The 19,471-nt window shown below is 37.5% G+C and overlaps 1 protein-coding gene across 2 annotated transcripts in view; it reads right to left on the reverse strand.

Moving 5' to 3' along the window:
• CACNA2D1 (calcium voltage-gated channel auxiliary subunit alpha2delta 1) overlaps positions 1-19,471 on the reverse strand; it is a 502,006-nt gene that overhangs the window by 399,230 nt on the left and 83,305 nt on the right. For both annotated transcript variants that reach the window (XM_003782628.2, XM_012811373.2), the window contains exon 2: positions 6,269-6,350. In XM_003782628.2, coding sequence (XP_003782676.1) covers positions 6,269-6,350 — 82 coding nt within the window. The remainder of the gene's footprint in view (positions 1-6,268; positions 6,351-19,471) is intronic.

The raw sequence follows: 19,471 nt of genomic DNA on the forward strand, positions 1-19,471 counted from the left end.
TTTTTTTCTCTATACTTCGTGTTTTCCAAACTTTCTACAAAATTCTTTCATTTTGTGAAGGAATAGAAAAGAATATAAAAAAAGAAAAGACATTCTCTGCTCAAAATACTTCTGTAAATACTCACTTAAGAGTATTGGATTTCACGCTCAATATTTAAATATGTTTCACATTTGCATCTTTGAGAATCGTACTGAAATGTAAAGGTATTGATTCTGACATAACATTAACTTATGAAATCATAATGTAACTCAACAGCCAGAAAGTTGTATGATGGTGCCATTGTAGAATGATTCTACATTCAAAAATAAACTTCCAGGCTGAGCGCTGTGGCTCATTTCTGTAATCCTAGCACTCTGGGAGGCCAACGCAGGTGGATTGCTTAAGCTCAGGAGTTCAAAACCAGCCTGAGCAAGAACGAGATCCCATCTCTACTAAAAATAGGAAAAACTAGCCAGGGGTAATGGCACACACTTGTAATCCTAGTTACTTGGGAGGCTGAGGCAAGAAGATTCCTCAAGCCCTCAACAGTTTGAGATTGCTTTGAGCTATGAAGCCATACCACTCTACCCAGGGTGACAGAGTGAGAGACTGTCTCAAAAAATAAATAAATAAACTTCCAGGAAAAAATAATCCACACACTTTCCTGTTTGCATATTGTAGACTAAAATTTTAGAGATTCGGTTTACATTTAAGAAGACAGCTTTGTAACAACAAAGTGACCTGTATCATTTCAACTTTCTCAGATAACTGGAGGAATACAGTAGGTGCTGTTGCCCAAAAGTTTGATTCCCCCAACACATTTTATTGTCAGAAGACACAACAAAACATTAGAATAATGGCAGAAGGAATGTGTAATATGTGGCAGTCTCAAGTAATGTAGGAAATATTTCCAAACGAACATTACATGTACACAATGTGACTCTGGAAGTCTTTCAAACCATTGGAAAACCTGGAATGAAAAGAAAGAAGTGGGAAGAAAAGGCAGGGAGGCCGAGGTGATGACCAAAGGGGGCAGTGACCTACGCCTCTGGCAATGGCAAGTTGAGTGGACAGAGCAAGTAAGGCTTTACTGTTTCTGGGCCCCAGGGAGATTAGATAAAATGAGGCAAATGAGGCACCAAGGACACAAAAGTTAAGGAGGTGCTCACTTAACTTTGGAACTTTTACAAGTTTATGAGCTTCAGAGCCAGTGCCTCCTTAAATTTTGTGCCTTAGGCAGCTCACTTACCTTACTACAGCTGCCCAGGTCCCCTTGAGCCCCATCACCTGTTGCCTATGGGAAAAATATGACCATTTGGAATGAGGAGAAATTTTACTTCTTTCAAAATATAGTCTTCATGTTTGCAGATCTTAATACCAGATCTGTCTGGAGATGAAAGAATTGCTACAAAGTTAAATGATCAAATGTAAATGACTATTATCAAACTCTTCTTATTATAATAAAAGGGGCTGTAACAAGACCCTTATAGGAAAGGTGAAGAAATGGTACACAGAAGAGGAAACAAATCTCCCAAGTGACTGTAACTTGCTTATGTTGTTGAAAATTGCTGTCTCTCGGCAGGTCTAATCAAATGTAGTGACTAAAAATTTCTGACATATTTACCAAGTTCTGTTTCCTTTAACATAACTCTTTGTATGTTCTGAAATGTATTATATAGAAATGACAGTTTTTTCTATTCATTAATTTGTAGATAATTTTTTCATGAAGCAAATTCTCACTAAAGAACTCATTAACTTAAAACACCTGACAATTTTGATGTTGGTCAAAATTTAGGTCTATATCTTGAGAATGAAATATTTTGTCAACAAATTAAGTGTATGTGGTGGCTCATGCCCTTATTCCTAGCATTCTGGGAAGTCAAGATGGGTGGATAGCTTGAGCTTATGAGTTTGAGACCAGCCTGAGCAAAAGAGAGACCCCCATCTCTACTAAAAATAGAAAAACAGAGGCAGGAGGATTACTTGAGCCCAAAAGTTAGAGTTTGCTGTGAACTATGACACCAGAGCACAGAGTAGGTACATGCATGCTCACATACAGACAGATCACACTTTCTCTGCCTCCTTTCTAGCAAGATGTGACTGTGTGACTAAGTTCTGACCACTAGAATGTGAGGAAAATGTCTTACCCATAATTGACTAATCTCTTTCCCTTTGGCGTGTCCAACCTGCAGTCCACAGGCCACATCCTGATACTGTGAGAACCATTTTTGCTTATCTGTGGTATCATACATCATAATTTTTATGTATTTACTGTGTGGCCCAAGACAACTCTTATTCTTCCCATGTGCATCAGAGGAAAAAAAAGGTTGGACACCCCCAATTTACTTGATGCCTAAGAAAGAATACCAACTGGAAGAATCATCTTGGACTCAGGATTGGAAGCCACATGTTAAGAATGGCAGAACTGCCCTGCCATCCCTAGACTGCTTACCTATGTCTTGCCATGCAAGAAAAAATTATGTAACTGCCTTTTCTCTTTGTCTCAGCCTAAACCCCGACTAATTCAATATACTGCCCCCAAGTAAGACAACAAATGAATGACATTTGTTCACTTCTGATTATATGTCTATAAATATTTTCTATGGATATTATCAATCACAACAACTCCATAAGATTAAATATCTTGGCTAGATCTCAAAGGTAACAATTGGTGGAGCTTAGGTATAATAGTTTTATTTTATTTATTTATTTATTTATTTACTTACTTATTTTTGAGACAGAGCCTCAAGCTGTCCCCCTGGGTAGTAGCATCCCAGCTCACAGCAACCTCCAACTCCTGGGCTCAAGTGATTCTCCTGCCTCAGCCTCCCAAGTAGCTGGGACCACAGGCGCCGGCCACAACGCCTGGCTATTTTTTGGTTGCAGCTGTCATTGTTGTTTGGCGGGCCCAGATTTGAACCTGCCACCTTAGGTGTATGTGGCTGGCACCTTAGCCACTTGAGCCACAGGCGCCGAGCCGGTATAATAGTTTTAAAATGGCTTTAAAGGGCCATACGATAATATTCTATAAAAAATACTATGTGTGTTTTCTTCATTTAGAAAAACATGAAGACAAAATTAGGGAAATTTCACTTTCTGTACCACTCTTAGCAATTATTTCAATGTATACACACACAAAACCATTTCTGTGCATACCAACAAAGATGGGTGGTCTTAAATTATGCATGTAAATTTACATCTTGGAACTTTCTTCCACTCTTTTCTTTTTCAAAGAAATTCAAATGAAAATATTCATGAGTAGATAATTGGTGGCAGTGCTTTGCCTTCTTCTAATTTATATCTTTTGTGGAAAGAACAGTAGCATAACCAGATATACCAAGCTTGTTCCTAATTGGGTAACTGCTTACTTTTTCAAAATACAAGTATGGATATAAAAATGCAAAACGTTAACGTATATACAAAACTGTGTTTCATATTTCAGAGTTGCATCCAATTTAGTAGTTGTGTCACCTAGAACAAAATTTTAACCTTGCAAACAATTTCTTCATGCGTATTAAAATGATGATGCTTGGCGCACAAGGTCGTCCAGAGGATTAATGAGACACATGTGCAAAAGGCTTAACACAGTGCTTGAATTAATGGGAAAAAGGAGAAAGTTCTTCAGGGGATCTTTAAAACGCTCCTATATATTAAGTATACTAAAAAAATTATAATACATCATTTCTCCCCCAATTTTTCCTCAATTATTTATCTACTTGGTGGATAAGTATATGCAATTGATAAACATATGTATTCTCCAAATGATTAGATAGTGGAATAAATCAGTAAGAGACACTTTAAAACTCAAATGCATCTGGGTCAACAGTCCTACTGAAGCCTAATTCACTCTTGATCTTTAACAAAAATATAGGCAGGCAAAATCTCTCATTTATAATCAAGGTACTGAATGTATTCAATAACATTGTCACTTTCCAATTTTCATAAAACTGCAAACGTTCATTCCTCTAGCTATGTTGCCTCCCTGAATAGGTTCTGGCAACAGAACATGAAGAAAGCTACGTGTACCTCATGAAGGCAGGAAAACAATCACATTAATTAATTTTGCAAGAATCACCATTTCTACAATATTGAATTTCAATCCAGGGAGGTACTAAGTTCCTCCATTTATTCAACTTCTCACCCTCACCATGCACCCAAGACCTCCAATCTCAGCCCAAAATTTGTTTTCAACTTTGCCATACTTCAGAATTCCCACAGCCAGAAGAAATAAATAAATAATACATTCCTTTTCCCACATCATGGACCTTCTCATTAGGCAAATGAATGAGGCATTTGGAATCATTTATCTGTGTAAAATGACACTCTTCATATGCCCTAATACTTATATTTTTTTCTCCAGTAATAAATTCTGTTCTAACACATCTCCCCCTAGTTACGTAACACATAATTCTCTTCTTCAGAATATTTCTGTTACTATCATGAGGTGTGTGTCTCATAAACAAAAATTAGGGGGATTTTCTTTCATCCTTTTCATTCTATTTTGTTATCCTGATTCAGAAAAAGTCATTGCTATACTCTTCTTAGTAATCTATACTCCATAAAGCACATGGAAACCAGGCAAGTCATTTTTTATTTTTGTGCTTGATTGCAAAAAGCAGATTCAGCAAAAGAAGTTTCACCTATTAGTACCAAAATTAACCATGAGGTCGGCCAAGCAGGTGGTTTAGAGCAGCACTAAGGAGGGAGGGAGAGCCTTTCCAAAACAGCCTGTTTTTAATCTCAATCTGTCAATGAAGAGAGTCATGTAATAGCTAACCGGAATCTTTAATATCTCATTGTTTTCCTCACTGTAACTGAAAAAGAAATGCTTCACTCTTACTCAATTTAAATAATATGTAAATGAAAATTAACAAAGCTGATTTGCTGGTGCTTCCACAAACTCCATTTAGTTTCACAGAGGCTCCCTTACTATCCCACACGCTTTCATAGTCTAACATTTTCCCAGGGTGAGTCATTGCACATCCCCAAGTGTCGACTTACAATAGCTCTAAGGCATCTTTACACCCTCAGGAATCGATGTTTTTTGATCAGCAGAGTGTTAGTTGTCTGAGGAGGAGAACTGTGTTTGTCTATCCTTAGCTGCCTGCACACTGCCTGGGACATATTATGTGCCGAATATATTACACTGACTAGAAGTAAATACAATCGTTGGTATTCACAAGGGATGCTTTCCATTTCCAAATATGGTCCTTCTCTACCAGGCACTTAGGTTTGTTCAACACATTCTCGGTTGAAAATCTACAGTTGTTTTATAAGGAGATTCTGGTACAGTTCTTTGAAATATGTGCTTATTAAGGTTTCTCTTAGGAATTTCAATGAACCCAGAAGGTAACAATACATTACAGTTTCTCCAAGAGGAGAATATTCATACATAAATATCTGCATGATAAAAAGTCACATACTATACTTTAAGCAACTTTTATATGATTTCACTTTGTTGGCCCATCACATTTTTAGGAAGGCCTCACTGCATCACTGAGAATGTAAGGTGAGACTATTTTCAAATTACTGTATTACTTATATTAAAATGAAAGTAGTCAGACCCTTGAAAAATGATGTTTAATTTTTAATTAATCTTATGGAAATTTATATATGTAAATACTCTTACATGTGGACATGGAAAATAATCTATTTAAGATGCTATCCAAATATGTATGTATTGCCGTCATTTTCAAAAACGATTTTGGAGTGACTTTCATAGCCCATATAGAATTCACAAGAAAAACATCATTTTTTCTAGTGACTTCTTTTCTTGCACCAAAACCTTAATATCAGTCTCAATGACCTACTCTAGTCTCTGGATATGGCTGTAAACACTTTTCAAATAATTTTAAAAGGAAAATCTACCTTCAAGGAATGAAGCTATGTTCTCACTGCAAATATTCAAAAGAACCCATCGTAGGACTTGCAGTCACCACTACATGAGAACTTCTAAAATATATTCTGAAGAATGTATACCCTGAGGTACTACATACATGACAATTTGAATGTGGGACCAGTATACTCAATGTGGAATCATATAAGTGAAGGCTGTGTATAAGGAACCTATAAAGTGTGGTGAAAAAGTTTCATTAATTGTCAGGGATAGCATTTCTTATTCATAGTAACATTGGAGTACTCAGGTCTCTTTCAGAATTTCACTAATAGATCCACGTGAGGAAGTGGTTCATATCCCATTTGTAACAGAGAAATCCAGTTTCCTAGAAGATAGAACTGCATTCAAATTAAAGAAAAGATGAACAAGTTTCTTTGTAGAATTTTACTCACATCAGCGAGCTGAGTGACTCCACTTGCTGTTTTTGCCAGTGTGACGAGGTCTTCTTGCATCTTATCCACCCATGACTTGATACTGCAGAAATAAGAAAAGATTATATTCTATCATCAGATCTCTAGCAAAAAAGGGCTACATTTCAGTATTTTGTACCCATATCCATGCTAAAGCTAACTCCTTAAATCACTTTTATATCTTTTCTTGCCTCCTAGCTCCTACCATGTTCACCATCCTACTCCACCTTTAAATTGGAATAGCACTGAACCTTAACTGTGCTTTTAGGATGTCAAAATACCTCCAAATCAAAAAAGAGGAAAGTAACATTAATGTTTTAGCCAACATGGTAAACATTGGTAAACATTTGCTTATTTCTTATTAAAATTGCATGAAATTAGCTAAGATATCATTAGCTTTTAACCACTATTAATTACACTACAACAAATATCTTAGTGTATCAAGTTCAGCAATGTTTCCATTCCTTAGCTCAGCTCAGATTTGGAATCACTGGATCCAAGCTTAAATTTTAACACAATGGTGTGATCATTACAACTATCATTGAAGGACTTCAGTTCAAATCCATTTCAGGTATATACTTTAAATTAATGCAATGGACACTTTAAAATAAGAGTTATGAATGTCATGTTGTTTTAGAAAAACCTAAATCCATGTCCTGTTTTACCTTTTCCCGGCATTGGAGACATTACCCAATAATATCACAAAATTTTCTCCATTCAAATCAATGTAATTTAATTTGCAATTCCTTCATATATTTCACTCATTCATCCTCATGATCTAGACCTAAAGTTAACATTCTTCTCTGCCCAGGCAAATGTAAGAAAACACCAATAAGCTAGTAACAATGATAGATGATTTATCTGTGAATATGAACTTATCTTAACATATACATATGCAATTTGAATCATGGAGATTTAACTGTTTTCCTCAAAGAATTCCAAGGGCATATCAAGGTCACCAACTATTTTTAGACAAACTTAAATGTAACAAAATAAATTAAATATGGAATACCAGCCTAACTTAGATAAGAAATTTAAACGCTGTGTAAGAGAATATATAAAAGAATAATAAGCTGATAAGCTAGAGAAGAAGGAAAAAACCCTGAAAATCAGTCATAAAAAAGGATGAAATACCCTAGAAAAGACCACAGGGGCTTGATTTACATGTGAAATAAATTAGTTAGTAAATGAAACTCATTAAGGTTAGGGATACTTTAGCACAAACAAAATTATAAATATTTATTGAACCATGCCCTATAAATAGACTAGAAAATGGTAAAGGAATATTAAGAAACAATAAATAAATAAATGGAAGTAAGATAAAAAATACAGAAGAAACTTACAGAAATATTAAAATGAATGATGCACACAATGATATTCTAATACTGTAAGTTTTACTACTTGTAGGCTGTTACATATAAAAGAAAAATATAAATACTAATATTCCTAGCATTACTATTAGATAAATATAGTTTAATCCCATTTGAACATAAAAAACAAGTTACAGTAGGACACAAGTAGAAGCAGACCATTGACAACATTTTCAGATTCAGATCACATGTCATTTCTCTAAGCAGTTACTGAACAAACCCTAGAACACAGACAAAATGAATCATCTCTTCTCAGATATAATTCCTAAAACTGACAAATAGTAAGAAGTGTCATACATCCCTTTAGCTGAGATACTGAAAGATAAAGAATATGTATGTAAGGAAATGAACTTAACTCATAACTGAGTTCTGATTTATGCTAAACTGACCCAAAACATGCATTCTAATTGGACACTTAAGGGCACAGTTACTACCAATGTTCATTGAGATGAACTTATTTTGGCTAAAAAGCAATACAGAAACCTACTCAGGCTTCCCTGCCTACTGACAAGCTGTCAAGAATACTTCACAGGAGCAAAGGTTATTTTTTATAAATATGAAGTGTTACGCAATTTTCTAAAATATTTAGGCACTGTCTTTCAATCTAAAATTAGAATGTTTTAATAAATAGGAAATAATGAGAAATCCTATTTACCATGAAAGTAAAAACTTAACACAAGAAAAACAAAACACTCACATGTACAAATATTTTATCAATCTTTATCTTCTTGGGTAAATTGTCAATCACATATGTATAATATCTAAGCTCTATTTTATTCAATTTATACTGAAAGTATTATAAAACTTCAGGGCAATTGCAGAGTATGTAGCATTTTTATGTACAATAATAAGAAAGTAATACAGCACTCAACTAAGATAAATGTGTTATTTGTTCCCTGTTAACCAATTCAACAAATATTAGTTGTGCTGGAAAAGATATTAAGAGATGGAGATTCAGATTGGGGTTAAGACTAGATCTGGCAGGAAGAGAGGAAGAGGGGAACAACAAAAATATATATGGTGGGGTAAATTTCAGGAACTAGAAGGGAGCTGCTTTATATTTATTAATTAGTGATCCAGAGAGACTAGCAGATGAGGCTTTCTGGAGCACAAGCTACTTGAAGTGGCATTTGAAAGCCAAGTAGACATCACAAAAATGAAAAAAAGAAGGAGGGGATGAAGTAAGATGGAGGACCATAATGATCATTCAGCTGAGCTCTCCTAAAATGACTGGGGAAAAAGAGAGAACCCAGCCATATCTGGCATAGGGACCTTACACATTGTCATAGCTCAGAGAGCACAGGGAGGAGGTGGTGAGCTGGGTACAGCATATGGTCCAAAGCCATGGGAATCTGATGAATTAGATAAGTGATTGTGATTGGCTGGATCAGCTGGCCGCCCATGGAGGTCCAGGATGGGAGGAAGACTTTCCAAAGTTTTGACTTACTGGGGGAAGCGATGAATTGAGCAGAAAGCTTAGAAGACTGTCCAGACTCGAACAGTTCAAATGCCAGTTGGAGTGGATTTGCCATAGGTTTGGTGGCTAGCAAGCCAGCCATGATGAGAAGCTCTCAGCTGTCAAGAAGGTGCCATTGCAGGAAGATCATGAGAAGGTCTTTTCAAGGACCTACAGCATGGCAATCTTAATTCTGCCTGGCAGGATCAGAGCTTCCCTCTTGGGACAGACTGAGGGACTCCCACACCCCGTGGGAACTGGAGTCTTGGGGTACTGTGAGACCTGCCCCAAAAAGGACTCTTTTGAGCTTTAAGATCTCAACCTGACAGGGTCTGAATGCTGAGGAAACAATTATGTGATCACTGAAGGCAACTGACAAACTACCTTCCTAACTGACAAGTTAGGAATAAGAACCATACAGGTTGCTGTCTATGTGCTCTGTCTTCTAAAAAAAAACAAAGTGCCACTAGGTGTCCTGGCTTAATATTGCAACATACTGTCATCAAGAGCAAGGACTCCTGTATTTTTGGCCACAGGGAAGAGTTTGGCTTTGCTCAGGCTGAGGCCACTTTAAGACATAAGCTCTGAAACTAGGTAATTGAAGCAAAGGAGGCAGTAAGAAGGAAAAAGGAGGATAAGGAGGTGAATAAGAAGAAAGAACATATAAGAACACATAATAGAAAAATTCGAGCAATATGAAAAGCTAAAACAGAGGAACTCCCCCAAGGGACCATGAGGGAGCTACTGCAGAAGACTCCACCAATAAAGAGCTAATGGATTTGACAGAAAGTGAATTTAAAATATGGATGTTAAAGACAATAAAAGTAATGAACAAGAAAATGAGAAGACAGACAAGAGTTATGTAGACTATAGAAAGGATATGGCAGAGTTTAATTAAGGAAATGATGCAATCAAGGAATGTAAAGATAGAGTAGAAAGTATCAAAAACAGGTTAGACCATGGAAAAGAAAGAAACTCAGAGCTAGGGGATAAAGTTCTCAAGTTAACACAGGCAGTTAAAGAGACAGAAAAGAAGAGAGAGAAAGCAGAATAAGCACATAAAGAACTACGAGACTCTATGAAGCATTCAAACATAAAAATAATAGGGATTCCTGAAGGGTTAGAAGATTGTCACAAAGGATGGAAGCGCTACTGGAGACGATCATAAATAAAAACTTCTCAAGTTTTACTAAAGACCAGGACACACTCCTTTCAGACTGATATCAAACCCTGGGTCATCTCAACTCACACAGAGCTTCTCTAAGACACTTTGTAATGAACCTGTCCCAAAGTGTAGATGAAAGAAAAAATTCTGCAACCAGCCAGAAGTAAGTGCCAACCGACCTACAGAGGCAGAGCCATTCGGATGACAGCTAAAACTTTCCAAGTAAGAAGAGACTGGTCACCCACCTTCAACATTCTTAAAACAATTTTCAGCCCAGAATTCGGTATCCTGCTAAACAAAGCTTCAAAATTGATGAAGAGAGCAAATCTTTTGCAGATAGATGTACAAACACTGAGGAAATTCACCACAAGACCAGCTCTACAGGAAATACTTAAACCTATTCTCAACAGTGACCACCACCATGGACCACCAGCAAAGTAAACACCCAGAAGTTAGAGGTTAAATCTTAGTTTCCACAATGGCAAAAAGGGTAAAACTACACAACGGACTTTAACAAAAAAAGAGGAATAGACCGCCACCACACTCATCTATTCTCTCAATAAATGTCAATGGACTGAATTCACCACTGAGGAGGCACAGGCTGAAAGGATAAAACACCACAAGCCATCCATATGTTGTCTGCAGGAGACACACTTCAGAATCAAGGGATGGAAAACAGTATTTCAAACAAATAGAAATCAGAAGAAAGGAGGGTTACAATCTGATTTTCAGACACAAGCCTATTTAAAGCAACCAAAGTTCAGAAAGACAAAGATGGTCACTCCATGCTAGTCAAAGGAACAATACATAAAAAGACATTTCAATGTTAAATATTTATGCATCCAACTAAAATTTTCCCACATTTATGAAACAGATCTTGAAGTCGGGAGCAACATGATATCCCACAATACCATAATAGCCAGGGATTTTAACAGCCCTCTGACAGAACTGGACAGAGACTCTAAACAGAAACCAAAGAAAGATATAAAATAATATGGAAAGTTCACTATGCACACAGAATAAAATTAACATCACCCATAATCTTACTGCCTTGTGATGATAAACATTAGCTAAGTTCCTTGAAGGCTTCATCTATAATATTTCTTTGACATAGTTGGAATCATGCTATATATGCAAAACTTGCACCTCTCACCACTTACAAAAAATTGATTCAGATGGATAAAAGATTTAAATCTAAGGCATGAAACAATAAAAATCCTGGAAGAAAGTGTGGGGAAAACACTTAAAGATATTGGCCTGGGAAAGATTTTATGAAGACTTCTGTGGCAATTACAAACAGACAGTTTCACTACACTTTGGACAGGTTTATTACAACAACAAAAATAAACAAATGGGACTTAAACTGAAAAGCTTCTGAACAGCTAAGGAAACAAAAACCAAAGCAAACAGACAGCCTTCAGAATAGTAAAAGATATTAGCATATTATGAATTGGACAACCACTTGATAACTAGGATCTATAGACAACACATATTAATCAACAAAAGAAGGCCCAACAATCCCAAATATCACTCAGCAAAAGAGACGAATAGAACCTTCTCTAAAGAAGATAGATGAATGGCTAACAATCATATGAAAAAAATGCTCATCATCCTTGATCATCAAAGAAATGCAAATTAAAATACCCTGAGATATCACCTAACCCCAGTAAGAATGGCCCATATCACAAAGTGTCAAAGCTGCAGATGCTGATGTGGATGTGGAGAGAAAGGAACACTTTTACACTGCTGGTGGAACTGCAAACTAATACAACCTTTTTGGAAAGAAGCATGGAGAACCCTCAAAGAACTCAAATTAGACCTCCCATTTGATCCTGTAATCCCATTACTAGGCGTCTAACCAAAAGAAAAAAAAATCCTTTTATCATAAGGACATTTGCACTAGACTGTTTATTGCAGCTCAATTTACAATCCCAAAAATGTGGAAATAGCATAAATGCTCACCAACGCGGGAATGGATTAACAAGCTGTCATATATGTATACCATGGAATACTGTTCAGCCACTAAAAGAGACAAAGACTTCAACCTTCTCAGTAAAGCATCACAAGAATGGAGAAGCAAGAGTCCCCTGTACTCTATTCTAATATGAAGACAGCAGATGAGCTAATACAAAGTGGGGGGGGGGGGTGGCAAGGGAATGAGCAAGGGAGACAGGGAGTTTCAGTACACAGTACAACTCTTGGGGGCAGGACACAGTTATAAGAGGGACTTTATCTAACAAATTTAATCAGTGTAACCTAACTCTTTGTACTCTCAATGAATCCCACACATTTTTTTAAAAAAGGAAAATAAAGAAAAAAGAAGGAAATAACATTGAAGGCAGGGGAATGTAAAATATAGCATAATCAGCAAGTCTAAGAAGTGTGAGTGGCTGGAGTCCAAACTTGGCTCATCAAATTGTATTAAATTGGGGCAAAAATGGTAGGGAAGAAATTCAGCCAGATACATAGGCCAAATCAAGGGTGTTAAATACCATTCTGAAGATTATTATCAAAATAATAGAGAAATGTTAGAAAATGAGAAGCCAAAGAATGATATGATCACATGAGTACATAAGAACGTGATAAAATAATGTCCTTAATACCACGTGGATGATGGCTAGAAGGAGAGTAGAGAACAAAAGGAGAAAGTTTAATTCAGAGAAAAGAAATGAGAAGGACCTAAGCTAAGTGGTGGTGAAAGGGGGAAAGGAAAAAGATGGAAGGCCAGATAGAAGCAACTAGCCCAACAGAAATTCTGCGGTAGGAACAAGACTTCACGTACTGCCACATAAGAAAGCGAGGAAAGGATTTGAGATGAATCAGGGAGTTTCACAGTTAGATGATGACAGGACACTGTGACACAGAAAGTACAAGGACAGTAAAGGTTTAAAGGGATATTGATTTGTTCATATTTATTGATTCAATTACAGGGGTTTTGGGGGAGACTCCAGTATAGGTACAAGTGAATGTATAGGGTTTTAGAGGGCTCAGAAGGGAAATCTCCATAGAGTTTAAAGACTTGATAGTTACGGTGCATATAAAGGACATAGGTAAATCAATGAATGACTCCCAAAGGAGAGTGCACAGAGGCAGGAAGCAAATAAACAGTAGGTCGTACTCTGGAAACAGCATTTAAAGAAGGGACAGAAGAAGCTGAGGAGTGGCCAAAAAGAGAATCGAAAAACAATTCTCTCTGAAAAGCCGGAAAGGAAAACGTTTCCAAAGAGCGTTGGGTGAGTGAAAGTTGTTCACCGTGTGTATGAAGAGAATGAAAGAAACTGAGAAACCCGGAAAGAAACAGAGAAGGGGGAGCTGGTGCTTCTATATGTTTCATAACAGAGTCGCCATGAGCACATTTCTATGCTCACGAAGGAAGGCAGGTAGAGAAAGAGACGTCAAAGATTCCGGAGAGAAGATGTAATTCATTGACAGTGATAAAGTATAGGCAACACTACCCCAAACAGGGCACCTTCACATTAAAGGGTCACAAGTCCATGGTGGGAGGAAGGTCAAGGACATGCAAAAACAAATCATTCCTGACACCCCTCCCCCCACACACACACACTGCTTAAGACAACAGCAAAAGCAGGAAGGTTTCCCCAACCTTCTGTTGTTCTGCTGTGAAACAGGCCATGAAATTTGGGAGCTCCCTCTCTGACCTCTCCCTTCTCTTCTCCCCTGCACTATCCACAAAGGGAAGAAATCTTCCATAGGAAACAAGAGGAGTCTGAACAAACAGGCCTTGCTAAGTTCCTCCTGGTTTATCACCATTAGACCATGCTCGTTATCTTCCAATCATACCTCTGCAATAATGTCTATAAAACCGCCTAGGTTTCCCTGGGTCTTTTTGGGTCTTGAAGCCTTTATTTATTTATTTATTTTGAAGGCTTCTGTATCATGTAAAACTTCCATTAAATTAATTGTGTGTTTCTTTTTAAATAAGGGCCTCAGCCATGAACCTTTCAATAAAATAGGTAAGGAAAGAAATTGTTTCTCCCCTGCAATATTTTAAGAGATTCCAGCCTCTAGCAGGGCAAGGTGGCTCACGCCTATGATCCTCGCACTCTGGGAAGCCAAGGCTGGTGGATCACCTGAGCTCAGGAGCTCGAGACCAGCCTGAGCTAGAGCCAGATCCCGTCTCTAAAATTTGCTAGGCATTGTGGTGGACACCTACAGTCCCAGCTACTGGGAAGGCTGAGGCAAGAGAATTACTTGAGGCCAGGAGTTTGAGGCTGTTGTGAGCTGTGACTCCACAGCACTCTACCTAGGGTGACAGAGTAAGACTGTGTCAAGAAAATAAGAAATAATAAAAATAAAGAGACTCTAGATTCATTAAGCTTTTTCTTGCTCATGTCTGTATCCCAAACATGAGAAGGAAGAGGGAAGGGATGAATTAAGGACTCAGAAGAACCAAGAAAAAACCTAATCCACAACCTGAGGACAAGATATTTCTTCGATGGAGATTAGAGGAAAAAAGGTAGATTTGAGGTAAATGGAAATAACTAGAATGATGACAGCAAAAAGATGACAGTTTTACTTATTGGTCTCTATTTTCTTTGTAAGGAAGGAAACAAGTCATCTCTTCTGAGATAAGGAGTAAGTAATACAGAAACTAGATGGAAAAAAAGGGGAGGTTTAGTAAGAATGTCTGGGGAGGATTTTAAGATTTTGCACTCTACAGAAGCCACCAGTTCCCCCTGTACTAATCAGCATGGCCTTGTGCATTTCTCACCTGAACCAGGCTGAAGAGGGCAGCATGGGGGTAGGGAGAAGTGTGGAGATGACGGTGGGAGGTAGGATACCAAAGGGTGGGAAATAGGTCAAGGAAAAGCCAGTTGAAGGGCCTCACAATTTCAAGATCTCTACTCATGCTAAAAGAACTATTAAAATATACATTAAAATGTTACGTTATTACAGTTTCTATCAAGGTGAAATAAAACTTAATTCTAAAGGAAGTTATAATAGTATATTCATAAACACCTGCTTTCTAAGCTCTTTTTCTAGGAAACCAAAAAGCCTATCACAATATTTATAAGAAAATGTGCAAAATACTGTGTTATCAAATGTCAAAGCGTTCTCATCATTTTGGAGTTTTTACCCAAATAACCTCTCAAACGGAATATGCTGTAGAGACTAAATGAAGACAGCAGCCTGAGGATTTATCCCCTACTTTAAATCATTTGAAACTGTATATAAAATAAGTATTTTTTTTACAAGAACAAATTCCTAAAGTCATAGTGAAACAAAACAGATTGCTCCCAGAAAATGTAACAGTTTGAAAATCTTTCTCCTAGAAATGAAAACATACTACCATCTCTAGCCAGCGCAACAAAGTTCATGACACCCATGTAGATCTGATTATAGATTCGGTTGAACTTCACTAATAGGTATATTGTCTCCATGAGAAAATACATTGGATTTTCAAACCTCTGATGTCAAGAACATACTTGACCCTGCTTGTTAGAAATGTATATTCCCTGGCTTCAAATCTCTGATGGTAACAGAAGCTGCAATATTATAAAAACACGATTTGAGCATGACAGGTACTCAGAAAAGTAAAGAGAATGAATGGTACTTGTGGAGGAAAATGGTGAGAAGCCCAGGAGATCAGGTTCACCGTCAAGGTATGTATACACCAGAACTACTTTTTATTCCTGTCTTAGGCCACGCCCCCCATTGCTCCATTGCCTTCTTAAAAGCCTATGTCCCTTAGCTCCTGTGACCCTATTCCATAGTCTCTCTTTTTTTAAGGTATTATCATCTGACTCCTTTTTCTTGTCATAAACCCAAATAAAGTCATTTATCAATATTTGATTTTATCTGCCATTCTCCTTCCTCACTTGCCTTTATTTGTACTCCTTCTAAATCTAAAGTAATAACCCATTTCCCTTGTGAATGGATAAATTCCACAAATTATTCTAGTATCACTTTTCACAAACTAAGGACATTCCCTTCTGTCCACTAAACTTCAAGAGCACTTTAACTGTGCTTTGTGCCTGTTTTCTTTTTCTTTTCTTTTTCTTTCTTTTTTTTTTTTTTTTGAGATAGAGTCTCACTTTGTCACCCTCAGTAGAGTGCTGTGGCATCACAGCTCACAGCAACCCACAGCTCACAGCAACCTCCAGCTCTTGGGCTTAGGTGATTCTCTTGCCTCAAGCCTCCTGAGTAGATGGGACTACAGGTGTCCGCCACAATACCCGGCTATTTGTGTTGTTGTTGCAGTGTGACTGGGGCTGGGTTTGGACCTGCCACCCTCAGTATATGGGGCTAGCACTCTACTCACTGAGCCACAGGTGCTGCCCTGCCTTTCTAGTCATCCCTCATGACTAGATGGATATACGTGTATTCTCATCACTGCATTTCGAAGGTCCTATTATAATGTCTTGAATTTAGTAGACACATATTTGTTGAATAGAAAAATGTATTGAAATGCAATTGCACTGCTATTTTTAAAAGATGACAGGGATCTTTACTTGGTATACATCTTCTCACCATAACTTTTTTTCTTAAGATAGAGTCTTACTACATCACCCTCGGTAGAGTGCCATGACATCATAGCTCACAGCACCCTCAAACTCTTTGGCTTAAGCAATTCTCCTGCCTCAGCCTCCCAAAGTATCTGGGACTACAAGTGCCTGCCATGACACCCAGCTATTTTTTGTTGTTGTTTTAGTAGTTGTTATTGTTGTTTAGCAGGCCTCAGGCCAGGTTCAAACCCGCTAGCCCGGTGTATGTGGCTGGCACACTAGCCACTGAGCTACAGGCACTGAGCCATTTCATCATAATTCTTATCAGAAAAAAAATAAACTGTTGGACCCCATGCATCTGCAAATAGTACCCACTTTCAACAGGTAGCGTATTTTCAAAATGTGGACTTAATACTTTAAAGGAATTATTAAATCTCTAAAGTGTGGGCCCTAAAGCTCCAAATCTTGTAAGTATATATTAAGTGTCATAGAAAAAAATAAGCCTTGCAATCCTTCTCTGTTTCTACAATAACTTGTTACAGAATCAACGAGCAGCACAAGGTTTCCAACTGCTGTTGTTGTCCTACAGAGTTGGGGTAACCTGAAGCATTCGATCTCTAAAAATTGAGGCAAATATTTTATTGAACAATTAATTTTTTATACCTCCTTCACTTTACCGTATAGAAACAGATGAAATTCTAAAAGCCAACATATAAAATATTTAACTTTTCATTAAGGGGGAGAGAACCAAACTTACTATTTCAGTAATATTGTTTCTCTTGAGGTTGGATTTGTCTCTAATGTGGGTTTGCAAACAGTAGTGCATAGCTCTGTTCAGAAAATTCTTTATTTTCAAAAAGAGAATAAAAGAGGACAATCCATTTCTTTTGGTGTGCCTCAGAGGATCAAATTCAGAAAAATAAAAATTATAGCCCACATAATCTATTTTAAATTATAACAGTTGAGTACAAAGTGTCCAGTCTGAATAGTTATCTATTGAATTGTTCTAAATGCTAAAGAATTTGACTTGATTGGACCAACAGAGTGCAAGTAATAGGTAAGACTTGTTATAAGAGGTCAAACCCAAGACCAACTGCCTGTCCTTCTTGTATTTGATATGGATAAGTCCCTTGAAAAAGAGAATAATGCCTGCAAACCTGCCACTATTGGTAAGAAGAGAATATTAAAACAGCCCTGGTCTTCCCATATGCCTCTCAACTTATTCCAATAGCACTTATCATAGACAGAAAGAAGGAATGGGAGGTGGTGGGGCTGGGGGCTGGTCTCTCTAACACAGAAAAAAGGGAAGGGGACGGAGCCCTTACAGTAAGGGATTGATAGGAGGGGTGGTAGGAGAGCAGAAAGGCTTCCCATGGAGAGCCCTGTCCTAAGGCAATTCTCTGCTACACCACAATGTTTAAGAAAGAATCTTATTTTTATTTTTAACCCAAGCAAATGAGTGAGAGACATAGTTATGCCCTGTGGAGCTAGAAAAAATTAAACTATCAAAAGATCTAACAAACTGACCATTTCAACTGGGTTGATATATAAATAGCTTATTCATAAAGTTGAGGTAATAAGATCATATATTTCAAGTCTAGTGTTCCACTTGCTATAAATATTCCACCAATGCCAAACTGCTCCTATTTTTGTTACATAATAAACCACCCACAGTGTTCCTGTAGTTGGGTAAAAATAACATAAGTAAGCCAAAGATTTAGATAACCTAGACATGAAATTTTGCTAAATATGCATTTCTTTATAACAGATAACTAGACAATGCAATGCTTCTTTTTCTTTGCTTTTTTTTTTTTTTTTTTTGGTGTAAAGGGAGTGCTTGATATCTACATTAAACCACAGGATTATTTGTGCGATGGGTGTCATGCCAGACATGTTAGTTAGCTCCTGAAATTATTCTCAATTTAAACCATTTTCAATAACACTGCTGCTGTGTTTTTAGAAAGCTGTTTCAACTTGTGAAATGGTTTCGTATTCCATTTTTATCTAGAGTAATCCCATAAGAAATGCTAGGAAAGACATGGTCATGCGAATCAGAGTGGAAAGGTAAGGTAAAGGACTGGAGCGGAGAAAAAGGGTCGAATCCCTGAAACCTGATCCTTTCGCTGTTCCTGATTCTCTGCCTTCATTTCCTGGTCTCTTGCCATGGTGTGTGTGCAGGCGCACGTGGCTAATCCACTTTACAAATTTTAGATTCATAGTTATCAAAGGTCATGAGATCTAATTTTCTTCATAAGATTTTGTTGCCATGAGATCAGCTTCTCTTCTCTTTCTCTCCATGAGATCTAATTTTTCCACCACCTCAGATGGATTTTTGTTTTCCACAAGATTTTTTTAAATTGTTTTTTAGTTATTATTTTCTGCCTCAGCTGCAGTCATTTGCTTACAGCTTCTGCAACAACAAAGAAACAATACATTTTAGGGCGGATATGAAGGTAGTTCTATGGATTAGCAGCGGCTTGGGGCTGGGGGCTGGTCTCAGCCATGCGATTTGCTCCCTGCAGTGTTGAGAGCTTTGTTTTTTACCCTTCCATGTCACAGTTAGTTACAACCTCTAGCACAGTCCCTCTGTAGCCTGGTGCCAGCCGAGGTGTCCCACATGGCCACACAATCTGCTGCTGGTGTTTCTATGAACCAAAGGAGCTGAATTTCTAATTGCTCATTACAAAATCTCCATTCATTTCACTGAAGGTCTCTCCTTTCATTGTG

This window comes from Otolemur garnettii, unplaced genomic scaffold, assembly GCF_000181295.1.
Source record: "Otolemur garnettii isolate 467f Iridium unplaced genomic scaffold, OtoGar3 scaffold00005, whole genome shotgun sequence".
Taxonomy (NCBI): Eukaryota; Metazoa; Chordata; class Mammalia; order Primates; family Galagidae; genus Otolemur; species Otolemur garnettii.